At 45.8% G+C, this 14,507-nt stretch overlaps 1 protein-coding gene across 1 annotated transcript in view; it reads left to right on the top strand.

Moving 5' to 3' along the window:
* Positions 1–12,407, top strand: part of LOC115995973 — a 27,202-nt gene extending 14,795 nt beyond the window's left edge. Inside the window, exon 5 of the mRNA XM_031235116.1 lies at positions 12,286–12,407. Within this exon, the coding sequence (XP_031090976.1) occupies positions 12,286–12,407 (122 nt within the window). The remainder of the gene's footprint in view (positions 1–12,285) is intronic.
* The last annotated feature ends 2,100 nt before the right edge of the window (positions 12,408–14,507 follow it).

The raw sequence follows: 14,507 nt of genomic DNA, 5'->3' as shown, positions 1-14,507 counted from the left end.
GAAATCTCAAGCTCCAAAGGCTAAAGGTGTTAAGGGTGCACCTTCTCCCTCGAAGCCTAAGGGAAGGGGCAAAAGGAAAGCCCCAGCCAAGGAGAAGGAATCTGATGATGAGCCTCTGGATACCCTGTCAAGAATCGAAAAGGGCTAAGAAAGCCAAAACCATCGCCATCACTCAAATTCGAGAAGTAACACCTTCAGCAATCCAAGAACCACTTGAGAACAGGGCACAAGCCCAGGGGGAACCTCAGGCTACACTGGCCACTGAGGTTGAGAGAGTGCCCCCTACCAGGTCTCTGTCAGGAGCTTTACTCTGTAAGTCTACATGCTGATGATGATGCTGAGGGTGCTGATGAGTCTGTGTCGAGCCTCGAGAGGAGGTTCGAGAGATTGAAGGTACTGGGATCAGTGATCCAGTACAGACAGAAGTTGAGGAACCACGAGAGGTGGTTCGAGAGGTAACAGTGGAAGCTGCATCGGCAACAGAAATCCTATCTGCTGGATCTCATGACTTAATGATGATGCTACTACTCAGTTAGATCGCCGAGTGAAGATGCAACAAGCCTAGTGACTTCTCCAGGTTCTTCGATGGATAAACTGGAGAACAGGCCCTTTTGATCAACTGATTGCACAAGCAGCAGATATGGGGCTGAGGAGATGTTCGCGTTGAACTGGTTAAACCTCACAGAACTCCCAGCCAGTGAACTTCTTGACTTGCCCATGAGATGCACGTAACCAGAGAAATCTTGGTCAGATCTGACAAGGGAAAGGGCATAGCTGTTGATGCGCAAGAAGCGAAGCCGAGCCTGTAGTGGATCCTGAATTAGAAGCTCAATTTCAAGAAGATATCAGGCTCGCCACTGCATTATCCTTGGGACATCAAGTAGAGGATACGAGAGGTCCAGGAGAGACCTCTGGGATTGCTCGAGATGATTCTGAGAACCCAATACCAACAGCCGCAATCCCCTTGTCCCAAGTAAATTTCTCTGCTCTGGACGAACAGGTAGCAGCTTCGAGAGTGAATCCGAGACCTCTGAAGCACTTGAGGTGGCCAACAGTCTTCTCTTTGCCACACCTGAGTCCACACCCTCGAATGACACCGATGAAGCACAGACAATTCGAGAGGGTGAAATACCGTTGCTCCAACTCCCAGGTTTTCCCATCGATACGGAAAGAGAAAGGTGGAGTGCACCAGCTGCTCCTGAAACCATAGTGATTCCTGACTCACCTGAGCAAGCTGAGGTGCAATCTGATGAGCAACGAGAGCAAAATGTCCCAAGTCCTGCTGGTTCGAGAGGTACTGAGGAGGACGATGCGACCATCGAAGGTGGAAACAGGGAAGCACCTGTCGACACTTCGTCTCCAACCCCACCAGCAGATGACCAAGTTCCCAGCACTGGTTCGAGGTGACGCTGAGGGGGAACTTCTATTGGATGGAAACCGGGAAGCGTCCAATACCGAAGAACCCTCCCTGGCTGATCCAATCTCAACAGTCGCTGAAGCGAGGCTCCAGGTTCGAGAGGGAAGAGCAAGAAGTGATCCATCCCTCAGGTGGAAACCGGGAAGCGCCTGACATGGAGCTACCTTCGCGCTCTGAACCCAGTGTCCCTGCGACCCCTCAGACACTCAATCGAGAGGTGGACTCGCAACTGCAAGTCATGGGTGGAAATCTGGAAGCACCCAAGTCCCCTCCGATAAAAGGTACTTCTCACTTCTCTTCTTCTACTTCTGACTATGATCAACAGGCCGAAGAAGCCTTCATTGGCGAAGTGCGTCAATTCATGGCTGATCAATCTCAGAAGATGGCTCAGCTCGAGAGGATACTCGCTGTTGTCCGCAATGCTGCAATGCCTGCTGCTGGCACAAGTGAATCCCAAGGCCGTCATGCGAACTTCTCGAACAGGCAGTATGGGCTGAGGATGCAGCACGGAAAGCTGCAGATGAAGCTGCTGTAGCTCGAGCAGAGGCTGCAGGTGCGAGAGCTGAATTAGCTGATACGAGCAGAGCTTCGAGCCTTCCAATATTCTAGTGACTTCGACAGGACGTAATCAAAGCACTACTCGATGATCTGTCGAACCAAGTGCCTGCCCAACTTCAAGCACTCTTCGAAGGCATGTCCACCCTCCTTTCCCGCACAGATGATGCCACCAAGGGGAAAATACTCAGGAAAGGACATCAACAACTAGCAAGAAGAAAAGGGCAGCAAGTGAACCAGCTGGACCTCCTCCAAAAGTCCCAAAGACAATAAGCAAGGCAGTGGAGGAAGCCAAGAGGAAGGAGGATCTAAGGGTTCAGCGCACAAAAGAATTAGAGAAGCGAAGAGAAGAAGACAGAGAAAGAAAAAGGAAAAGGCAAGAACAACAAACAGAGAAAGAAAGAAAAGATGAACAAAAGATGATCGCCTTCAAGTTCGGAAATAGAGAAGACACCGAGCAAAGTCTCGTCCATCAGATCTTCAATCTGGTGAAGTATGTTGGAATGTCTCTTCACAGCAACATGTCTCCAGAAGAATGTATCTACTGGTGGAAGAATGAAGTAATTGAAGGTGAGTTTGTTGGGGAGGCTTTTCAGAAACTACTATTCTTCCATGTCACAGATGACTATCTGAGTTTGGTAGACACAAAAAACCCCATCAAGACACGAGAAGCAATCAACAAGAAGATTCTAGCAAACAAGAAGTAAGCTCTCGTAGTCCATAACTCTTTCTTGATCATCTCTGATTGTTCTTGATCTCTTTTGCCTTCTTCTATTTTATCTTTTCTGCTAAAGTCTTGTAAACATTCCCTTATGTTAATATATATATATCTTTGCTGGGGTGTTGCGTGAGTTCTTACTTCATGCTTTAGCAGATTAGCTCGCTTGTCAAACTTACCGTATGCGCTGAAAATAAAATCAATGTTCTTTTCTTGCTAATCAGCATACGAGTAAGTATAGTGTTGGCATCATCAAAAAGGGGGAAATGTTAGGAACATAATGTGTTAGGTTTTGATGATACCAAAATGTATTTTAGAATCCCCTAAGTCTCGAAAGATAGGAATCAATGTAAGTTCGACAAGTAAACTAAGAGCGAAAATACAACCGGGTAACTTGAGCTCAACTCGGAAAATATTTAAGCTTAGGTAAACTTGTGTGAACATCTTAGAAAGTCTCGTGTTGTAATCTTATAGATAGATCAGAAGAAGGCACGGGACAACACTGGAGGAATAAGGGTCTGCGAGACATCAACTAAGTCTCGAGACATAAGCAGAGTCGAGAGATAGGATCTCTCGATACAACAACCCAGTTCGAGACATAAGCAGAGTTCGAGAGATAGATCTCTCGATACATGGGGATCAAGACATCAAACAATCGAGACATCAATTTGGTCTCGATAAACTGACATTTCTCCACAAAGGCTGAATGACGGTCAGGAAGCATGAATAAAGTTTGGAGAAGAAGATATCATGGAGATAAAATATTAAGGAGGTGCCAGAAGTGATGCCACATCAGAACTCCCTGGAAGGATTGCCACTAAAACTTCCCTTTTTAGTACAATATCGAGCGCTTGAGCTTTGATCACGAAGCCCGCCTCAAGCCTCAGGTTTTTCGCCCGCTTCTTGTTACTCCACCTATCGAGCACTTGAGCTTTGATCACCAAGCCCGCCTCAAGCCTCAGGATCTTCACAAGACAGCTCCCAGGTTACTCCGCCTCTCCTCAGGTTTTTCTCCCCGCTTCCAGTTACTCCACCTCTCGAGCACTTGAGCTTTGATCACCAAGCCCGCCTCAAGCCTCAGGATCTTCACTAGACAGCTGCCAGGTTACTCCGCCTCTTCTTGCTTAATCCAAAGCAAGGACCTTTGGTTGTCACAGTTGAGTGTAACAAGCTCCAATCTGACCAAAGCTATCGTTGAATCAACTTCGATGTAGAGCAGCTTCGGTCACCTTCTAGATGTATAGCAGTTTAAGCTTTGTAACTCTCTCAAACACTAAGATGTGTTTTTCTCGCTTTTGAATATCAGGATGATATTCCAAGTTGAGCACTTGCACTTTTGAACGTTTTAATCAGACACCTCTTTAGAATTTCGAACGAACCAAACTTCCTTCTTCTTGCTTTGAACTGTGTCTTCACATCCTTTTTATATGAGAGTTGAGGAATAATTCCGTTGGAGGGAAAATTATTCCGTTTGAAATCTTGTCTCCCATGCTATGTATGGACTTGCATCTTTTCAGCATTTTTCATGGAGTGGTGGTCTTGTAACTTGAACCTTTTGTTTGGTAGTGGATATTCCATAATCCACTTTCTTGAGTCCATGCTCCACTTGCTACTTTTGGTAAAAGTTACTCTTTTTAAATTCCCATTGATCCTCGTTTTAGGGAATAAGACCGACTTTGGATTAGTGCACCTTCTATCCGTTTGTTTTGGAATTCTGATGTGGCATCCACTTCTGCACCTCCTTAATATTTTATCTCCATGATATTCTTCTTCTCCAAACTTATTCATGCTTCCTGACCGTCATTCAGCCTTTTTGGAGAAATGTCAGTTTATCGAGACCAAGATTGATGTCTCGATTGTTTGATGTCTTGATCCCCATGTATCGAGAGATCTATCTCTCGAACTCTGCTTATGTCTCGAACTGGTTGTTGTATCGAGAGATCTATCTCTCGGACTCTGCTTATGTCTCGAGACTTAGTTGATGTCTCGCAGACCCTTATTCCTCCAGTGTTGTCCCGTGCCTTCTCTGATCTATCTATAAGATTACAACACAGACTTTCTAAGTGTTCACACAAGTTTACCTTAAGCTTAAATATTTTCCGAGTTGAGCTCAAGTTACCCGGTGTTTCGTATTTTCGCTCTTAGTTTACTTGTCGAACTTACATATAATTTCTATCTTCGAGACTTACAATTGAGGAGGACGATGCGACCATCGAAGGTGGAAACAGGGAAACACCTGTCGACACTTCGTCTCCAACCCCACCAGCAGATGACCAAGTTCCCAGCACTGGTTCGAGAGGTGACGCTGAGGGGGAACTTCTATTGGATGGAAACCGGGAAGCGTCCAATACCGAAGAACCCTCCCTGGCTGATCCAATCTCAACAGTCGCTGAAGCTGAGGCTCCAGGATCGAGAGGTGAAGAGTAAGAAGTGATCCATCCCTCAGGTGGAAAACGGGAAGCGCCTGACATGGAGCTACCTTCGCGCTCTGAACCCAGTGTCCCTGCGACCCCTCAGACACTCAATCGAGAGGTGGACTCGCAACTGCAAGTCATGGGTGGANTCTGTCAGGAGCTTTCTCTGTAAGTTTACATGCTGATGATGAAGCTGAAGGTGCTGATGAGTCTGTGGTCGAGCCTCGAGAGGAGGTTCGAGAGATTGAAGGTACTGGGATCAGTGACCGAGAGGAGGTTCGAGAGATTGAAGGTACTGGGATCAGTGACCCAGTACAGACAGAAGTTGAGGAACTACGAGAGGTGGTTCGAGAGGTAACAGTGGAAGCTGCATCGGCAACAGAAATCCTATCTGCTGGATCTCATGACTTCAATGATGATGCTACTACTCAGTTAGATCGCCGAGATGAAGATGCAACAAGCCTACGTGACTTCTCCAGGGTTCTTCGATGGATAAACTGGAGAACAGGCCCTTTTGATCAACTGATTGCACAAGCAGCAGATATGGAGGCTGAGGAGATGTTCGCGTTGAACTGGTTAAACCTCACAGAACTCCCAGCCAGTGAACTTCTTGACCTTGCCCATGAAATGAATACAATCAAGAGAAATCTTGAGAGATCTGACAAAGGGAAGGGCATAGCTGCTGATGAACAAGAAGTCGAGCCTGACACGGACCGTGAATCAGAAGCCAAATTTCAAGAAGATATCAGGCTTGCCACTGCTCTATCATTGGGACATCAAGTAGAGGATACGAGAGGTCCAGGAGAGACCTCTGGGATTGCTCGAGATGATTCTGAGAATCCAATACCAACAGCCGCAATCCCCTTGTCCCAAGTAAATTTCTCTGCTCTGGACGAACAGGTAGCAGCTTCGAGAGGTGAATCCGAGACCTCTGAAGCACTTGAGGTGGCTCCTAACACTGTTCTTCTTTTGCCACCACCTGAGTCCACACCCTCGAATGACACCGATGAAGCACAGACAATTCGAGAGGGTGAAATACCGTTGCTCCAACTCCCAGGTTTTCCCATCGATATGGAAAGAGAAAGGTGGAGTGCACCAGCTGCTCCTGAAACAATAGTGATTCCTGACTCACCTGAGCAAGCTGAGGTGCAATCTGATGAGCAACGAGAGCAAAATGTCCAAAGTCCTGCTGATTCGAGAGGTACTGAGGAAGACGAAGCAACCATCGAAGGTGGAAACAGGGAAGCACCCGTCAACACTTCGTCTCCAACCTCACCAGCAGATGACCAAGTTCCCAGCACTAGTTCGAGAGATCACGCTGAGGGGGAACTTCTATTGGATGGAAACCGGGAAGCGTCCAATACCGAAGAACCCTCCCTGGCTGATCCAATCTCAACAGTCGCTGAAGCTGAGGCTCCAGGTTCGAGAGGTGAAGAGCAAGAAGTGATCCATCCCTCAGGTGGAAACCGGGAAGCGCCTGACATGGAGCTACCTTCGCGCTCTGAACCCAGTGTCCCTGCGACCCCTCAGACACTCAATCGAGAGGTGGACTCGCAACTGCAAGTCATGGGTGGAAATCTGGAAGCACCCAAGTCCCCTCCGATAAAAGGTACTTCTCACTTCTCTTCTTCTACTTCTGACTATGATCAACAGGCCGAAGAAGCCTTCATTGGCGAAGTGCGTCAATTCATGGCTGATCAATCTCAGAAGATGGCTCAGCTCGAGAGGATACTCGCTGTTGTCCGCAATGCTGCAATGCCTGCTGCTGGCACAAGTGAATCCCAAGGCCGTCATGCAGAACTTCTCGAACAGGCAGTATGGGCTGAGGATGCAGCACGGAAAGCTGCAGATGAAGCTGCTGTAGCTCGAGCAGAGGCTGCAGGTGCGAGAGCTGAATTAGCTGAGATATGAGCAGAGCTTCGAGCCTTCCAATATTCTAGTGAGCTTCGACAGGACGTAATCAAAGCACTACTCGATGATCTGTCGAACCAAGTGCCTGCCCAACTTNACTACTCAGTTAGATCGCCGAGATGAAGATGCAACAAGCCTACGTGACTTCTCCAGGGTTCTTCGATGGATAAACTGGAGAACAGGCCCTTTTGATCAACTGATTGCACAAGCAGCAGATATGGAGGCTGAGGAGATGTTCNCCACCCTCCTTTCCCGCACAGATGATGCCACCAAGGGGAAAAATACTCAGGAAAGGACATCAACAACTAGCAAGAAGAAAAGGGCAGCAAGTGAACCAGCTGGACCTCCTACAAAAGTCCCAAAGACAATAAGCAAGGCAGTGGAGGAAGCCAAGAGGAAGGAGGATCTAAGGGTTCAGCGCACAAAAGAATTAGAGAAGCGAAGAGAAGAAGACAGAGAAAGAAAAAGGAAAAGGCAAGAACAACAAACAGAGAAAGAAAGAAAAGATGAACAAAAGATGATCGCCTTCAAGTTCGGAAATAGAGAAGACACCGAGCAAAGTCTCGTCCATCAGATCTTCAATCTGGTGAAGTATGTTGGAATGTCTCTTCACAGCAACATGTCTCCAGAAGAATGTATCTACTGGTGGAAGAATGAAGTAATTGAAGGTGAGTTTGTTGGGGAGGCTTTTAGAAACTATCTATTCTTCCATGTCACAGATGACTATCTGAGCTTGGTAGACACAAAAAACCCCATCAAGACACGAGAAGCAATCAACAAGAAGATTCTAGCAAACAAGAAGTAAGCTCTCGTAGTCCATAACTCTTTCTTGATCATCTCTGATTGTTCTTGATCTCTTTTGCCTTCTTCTATTCTATCTTTTCTGCTAAAGTCTTGTAAAACATTCCCGTTATGTTAATATATATATATCTTTTGCTGGGGTGTTGCGTGAGTTCTTACTTCATGCTTTAGCAGATTAGCTCGCTTGTAAAACTTACCGTATGCGCTGAAAATAAAATCAATGTTCTTTTCTTGCTAATCAGTCATACGAGTAAGTAGTGTTGGCATCATCAAAAAGGGGGAAATTGTAAGGAACATAATGTGTTAGGTTTTGATGATACCAAAATGTATTTTAGAATCCCCTAAAGTCTCGAAAGATAGGAATCAATGTAAGTTCGACAAGTAAACTAAGAGCGAAAATACAACCGGGTAACTTGAGCTCAACTCGGAAAATATTTAAGCTTGAGGTAAACTTGTGTGAACATCTTAGAAAGTCTCGTGTTGTAATCTTATAGATAGATCAGAAGAAGGCACGGGACAACACTGGAGGAATAAGGGTCTGCGAGACATCAACTAAGTCTCGAGACATAAGCAGAGTCCGAGAGATAGGATCTCTCGATACAACAACCCAGTTCGAGACATAAGCAGAGTTCGAGAGATAGATCTCTCGATACATGGGGATCAAGACATCAAACAATCGAGACATCAACTTTGGTCTCGATAAACTGACATTTCTCCAAAAGGCTGAATGACGGTCAGGAAGCATGAATAAAGTTTGGAGAAGAAGAATATCATGGAGATAAAATATTAAGGAGGTGCCAGAAGTGAATGCCACATCAGAAACTCCCTGGAAGGATTGCACTAAAACTTCCCTTTTTAGTACAATATCGAGCGCTTGAGCTTTGATCACGAAGCCCGCCTCAAGCCTCAGGTTTTTCGCCCCGCTTCTTGTTACTCCACCTATCGAGCACTTGAGCTTTGATCACCAAGCCCGCCTCAAGCCTCAGGATCTTCACTAGACAGCTGCCAGGTTACTCCGCCTCTTCTTGCTTAATCCAAAGCAAGGACCTTTGGTTGTCACAGTTGAGTGTAACAAGCTCCAATCTGACCAAAAGCTATCGTTGAATCAACTTCGATGTAGAGCAGCTTCGGTCACCTTCTAGATGTATAGCAGTTTAAGCTTTGTAACTCTCTCAAACACTAAGATGTGTTTTTCTCGCTGTTTTGAATATCAGGATGATATTCCAAGTTGAGCACTTGCACTTTTGAACGTTTTAATCAGACACCTCTTTAGAATTTCGAACGAACCAACTTCCTTCTTCTTGCTTTGAACTTGTGTCTTCACATCCTTTTTATATAAGAGTTGAGGAATAATTCCGTTGGAGGGAAAATTATTCCGTTTGAAATCTGTCTCCCATGCTATGTATGGGACTTGCATCTTTTCAGCATTTTTCATGGAGTGGTGGTCTTGTAACTTGAACCTTTTGTTTGGTAGTGGATATTCCATAATCCACTTTCTTGAGTCCATGCTCCACTTGCTACTTTTGGTAAAAGTTACTCTTTTTAAATTCCCATTGATCCTCGTTTTAGGGAATAAGACCGACTTTGGATTAGTGCACCTTCTATCCGTTTGTTTTGGAATTCTGATGTGGCATCCACTTCTAGCACCTCCTTAATATTTTATCTCCATGATATTCTTCTTCTCCAAACTTTATTCATGCTTCCTGACCGTCATTCAGCCTTTTGGAGAAATGTCAGTTTATCGAGACCAAGATTGATGTCTCGATTGTTTGATGTCTTGATCCCCATGTATCGAGAGATCTATCTCTCGAACTCTGCTTATGTCTCGAACTGGGTTGTTGTATCGAGAGATCCTATCTCTCGGACTCTGCTTATGTCTCGAGACTTAGTTGATGTCTCGCAGACCCTTATTCCTCCAGTGTTGTCCCGTGCCTTCTTCTGATCTATCTATAAGATTACAACACGAGACTTTCTAAGCTGTTCACACAAGTTTACCTTAAGCTTAAATATTTTCCGAGTTGAGCTCAAGTTACCCGGTTGTATTTTCGCTCTTAGTTTACTTGTCGAACTTACATATAATTTCTATCTTTCGAGACTTAGGGGATTATAGGTTACATTTGGTATCATCAAAACCTATTACAATATGTTCCTAACAATTTCCCCCTTTTTGATGATTCCAACACTATACTTACTTATATGGCTGATTTGTAAGAAAATAAGCTTGATTTTATTTTCAGCGCATATGGTAAGTTTGACATGAAAACTAATCTGCTAAGACATGAATAACAAGTACACGCAACACCCCCAACAAAAGATATATATATTAACATAAAGGGAATGTTTTACATACAATAGCAGAAAAGTTAAAATTGAAGAGGACAAAAAAGACCAAGAACAACAGAGATGATCAAGAATGAGTTATGGACTACGAGAGCTTACTTCTTGTTTGCTAGAATCTTCTTGTTGATTGCTTCTCGTGTCTTGATGGGGTCTTTTGTGTCTACCAAACTCAGATAGTCATCTGTGACATAGAAGAATAGGTAATTCCTGAAAGCCTCCCCAAGAAACTCACCTTCAATTACTTCATTCTTCCACCAGTAGATACATTCTTCTGGAGACATGTTGCTGTGAAGAGACATTCCAACGTACTTCAGAAGATTGAAGATCTGATGAACGAGATTTTGCTCGGTGTCTTCTCTATTCCCGAACCTGAAGGTGATCAACTTTTGTTCATCTCTTCTTTCTTTCTCTGTTTGTTGTTCTTGCCTTTTCCTTTTCCTTTCTCCGTCTTCTTCTCTTCTCTTCTCTAACGCTTTTGTGCGCTGAACCCTTAGATCCTCTTTCCTTTTGGCTTCCTCCACTGCCTTGCTCATTGTCTTTGGAACTTTTGGAGGAGGTCCAGCTGGTTCACTTGCTGCCCTTTTCTTGCTAGTTGATGTCCTTCCCTGAGTATTTTCCCCCTTGGTGGCATCATCTGCGCGGGAAAGGAGGGTGGACATACCTACGAAGAGTGCTTGAAGCTGGGCAGGCACTTGGTTCGACAGATCATCAAGTAAGACTTTGATTATGTCCTGTCGAAGTTCACTAGAGTTTTGGTAGGCTCTAAGCTCTGCTCGTAACTCAGCTAATTCAGCTCTCGCACCTTCAGCCTCTGCTCGAGCTACAGCAGCCTCATTTGCAGCTCTCCGTGCTGCATCCTCAGCCCATACTGCCTGTTCGAGAAGTTCTTCATGACTGGCTTGAGATTCACTTGTGCCAGCCGCAGGTATTGCAGCGTTTCGAACAATAGTCAGTATGCGCTCAAGTTGAGCCATCTTCTGAGATTGATCAGCCATGAATTGACGCACCTCGCCAATGAAAGCTTGCTTGGCCTGTTGATCATAGTCAGAAGTAGAAGGAGAAGTAGAAGTACCTTTTATCAGAGGGGACTTGGGTGCTTCCAGATTTCCACCCATGAATTGCATTTGCGAGTCCACCTCTCGATTTAGTTCCTGAGGACCAGCAGGGACACTGGGTTCAGAGCGCGAAGGTAGCTCCATGTCAGGCGCTTCCCGGTTTCCACCTGAGGGATGGATCACTTCTTGCTCTTCACCTCTCGAACCTGGAGCCTCAGCTTCAGCAACTGTTGGGACTGGATTAGCCAGGGAGGGATCTTCTGTATTGGACGCTTCCCGGTTTCCATCCAATAGAAGTTTCCCCTCAGCGTCACCTCTCGAACCAGTGCTGGGAACTTGGTCATCTGCTGGTGGAGTTGGAGACGAAGTGTCAACAGGTGCTTCCCTGTTTCCACCTTCGATGGTCGCATCGTCCTCCTCAGTACCTCTCGAACCAGCAGGACTTGGGACATTCTGCTCTCGTTGCTCATCAGATCGCACCTCAGCTTGCTCAAGCGAGTCAGGAGTCACTATTGTTTCAGGAGCAGCTGGTGCACTCCACCTTTCTCTTTCAACCATCCTAGCTACAAGGGTTGATGTTGTGTCATCTGGTAGTAGGAATGGTGAAGGCAGTTCCATATCGATGGGAAAGCCTGGAAGTTGGAGCAACGGTATGTCACCCTCTCGAACTGTCTGTGCTTCATCGGTGTCATTCGAGGGTGTGGACTCAGGTGGTGGCAAAAGAAGAATAGTGTTAGGGGCCACCTCAAGTGCTTCAGAGGTCTCGGATTCACCTCTCGAAGAAGCCACCTGATCGTCCAGAGCGGAGTCATTTACTTGGGACAGGGGGATTGCTGCCGTTGGAATTGGAGTTTCAGTATCATCTCGAGCAACCCCAGAGGTCTCTCCTGGACCTCTCGTGTGGTCTACAGTTTGTCCCAAGGATATAGCAGTGGAGAGCCTGATATCTTCTCGAAATTGGGCATCAAGTTCTGGATCTTCCTCAGGCTCAACCTCTGTTTCATCAGCAGCTATGCCCTTCCCTTTATCAGTTCTCCCAAGATTTCTCTTGGTTGCATTCATTTCATGGGCAAGGTCAAGAAGTTCATGAGCTGGGATTTCAGATATTCCCAACCATTGGAGAGCAAACTGTTCTTTTGTCTCCATTTCTGCTGCCTGTGCTATCAGTTGGTGAAATGGACCTGTTCTCCAATTAATCTATCTGAGTACCCTGGAGAAACCATCGATCATAGGTGCAGCTGCAACTCCCAACTGAGTAGTGACCTCTTCATCTCCATCATTCTGCCCGTCAGACAGAATCTCTGTAGTAGAAATGGCTTCCACAGTCGGTTCAATGATCTCTCGATCGTTATCCGAGAGATCATTTTCCAATCTGACATCTGCTATTGCTTGAGCAACTGATCTATCAATTTGAGCAGATTCAGTGGGCGTGAGCCCATTGCACTGGGTCCCTGACCACAGTGCCCTGTTCAGCATCAGCAGATTCGAAATAGTCTTGAACTTCAGCTGCTGGAGCAGTTATCTCTCGAACCACCTGTCGTGGTTCCACAACATCTGCCTGTACTGGATCACTGATCCTAGTACCTTCAATTTCTCGAGTCCCCTCTCGAGGCATATCCAAATATTCATCATCACCACCAGCATTAATATCAACAAAACTCTTGCAGGTGATGGACCTTGTAGGAGGCACTCTCTCAACCTCAGCAGCTAGTGTACCCTGAGGTTCCCCCTGGGCTTGTGCCCTGTCTTCAAATGGTACTTGAACAGCAGAAGGGGTCACCTCTCGACTCTTGGTGACAGGAGCAGATTTGGCTTTCTTAGCTCTCTTTGGCAGAACAATCCTCTTGATCAGTGTACCAAGAGGTTCATCATCAGAGTTTTCCTCCACAGTTTGGGCTTTCCTTTTGCCCTTTCCCTTAGGTTTCGAGGGAGAGGGTGCAATATTAATACCCTTAGACTTTGGAGCTTGAGATTTCGTCCTACCCATATAGGTATTTCGATGAATCTCTCTCCCTTCCCTCAACTGTAAGCCCTTTAAACTGAGTAAATATTGAACAACAAAACCGAAACCAACCTTTTTACTGATCGACTGATTGGTGTTTGAGACTGAGCCCTGCACTTGCTGTTTGAGGAAGTTGAAGATTATGTGCGCCCAGTCCATTTGGTTGTTGTTCCAGATAGCATGGAGGATTTTGAGAATGTCTAGATTGATCTCATCGGTTCCGGACACCTTGCCGAGAATGAACTTCATGATGAGGTCGGTGGCAATGGCAAACTTCTCCTTCAAGTGGAACTTGCGGAGGGCAGAGGTTGCTCTGGGCGGTGCAGTCTCCAATCGGATTTTGTCCCAAAAAGCTTGCTTGTCCAAGTTGTAATCCGAGAGGTACTTTGCTGCCTCCTCTGATGCGGCAAAATCGAATGCTGCCCTTAGGTCACCGACGGCGGTCGTAATGTCAATCTCGTTGAATCTGCTTTCAATCTTGCCCTTCGTGACCTTAGCATTAGCGAACCATTCGGTGAAGTCGAGGTCGTGAATGGTTCGGTAGTCATGCGTCATATACTTCATTAGTCCTGCCTTCTCGAACTTCTTCAAGACTTTCTCCGCCATTGTTGGGTTCGTCGAGTGAGCAATGAAACCATTTCTGTCAATGATGCTTCTCGCCTTGACTTGCTTGATTTGAGAGCGTATGTGTTCTAGTTCCCTCTGGTATGCGTCGGAAGATGAAGTTGAGGTTGAAGTTTCGGACGCCATTGATGAAAACTTTGATGTTTTGGAGGGAATGTGCACAGTGTATGTAATTTGGGGATTTTGGGTATTCGGATTGAGCTTGAATCCGGGTAAGGATGATGGATTTGGCTTTTATATCTTGTGGATATGGGTCGGATATGTGGGTAGGGTTGACAGTCTGACCCGACTTGAGANGTCATATACTTCATTAGTCCTGCCTTCTCGAACTTCTTCAAGACTTTCTCCGCCATTGTTGGGTTCGTCGAGTGAGCAATGAAACCATTTCTGTCAATGATGCTTCTCGCCTTGACTTGCTTGATTTGAGAGCGTATGTGTTCTAGTTCCCTCTGGTATGCGTCGGAAGATGAAGTTGAGGTTGAAGTTTCGGACGCCATTGATGAAAACTTTGATGTTTTGGAGGGAATGTGCACAGTGTATGCAATTTGGGGATTTTGGGTATTCGGATTGAGCTTGAATCCGGGTAAGGATGATGGATTTGGCTTTTATATCTTGTGGATATGGGTCGGATATGTGGGTAGGGTTGACAGTCTGACCCGACTTGAGATCT

Source organism: Ipomoea triloba, chromosome 11 (assembly GCF_003576645.1).
Source record: "Ipomoea triloba cultivar NCNSP0323 chromosome 11, ASM357664v1".
NCBI classification, from domain to species: domain Eukaryota; kingdom Viridiplantae; phylum Streptophyta; class Magnoliopsida; order Solanales; family Convolvulaceae; genus Ipomoea; species Ipomoea triloba.
The sequence above is the reverse complement of the archived record's forward strand: the minus strand, read 5'-3'. Positions and strand labels throughout refer to the sequence as shown.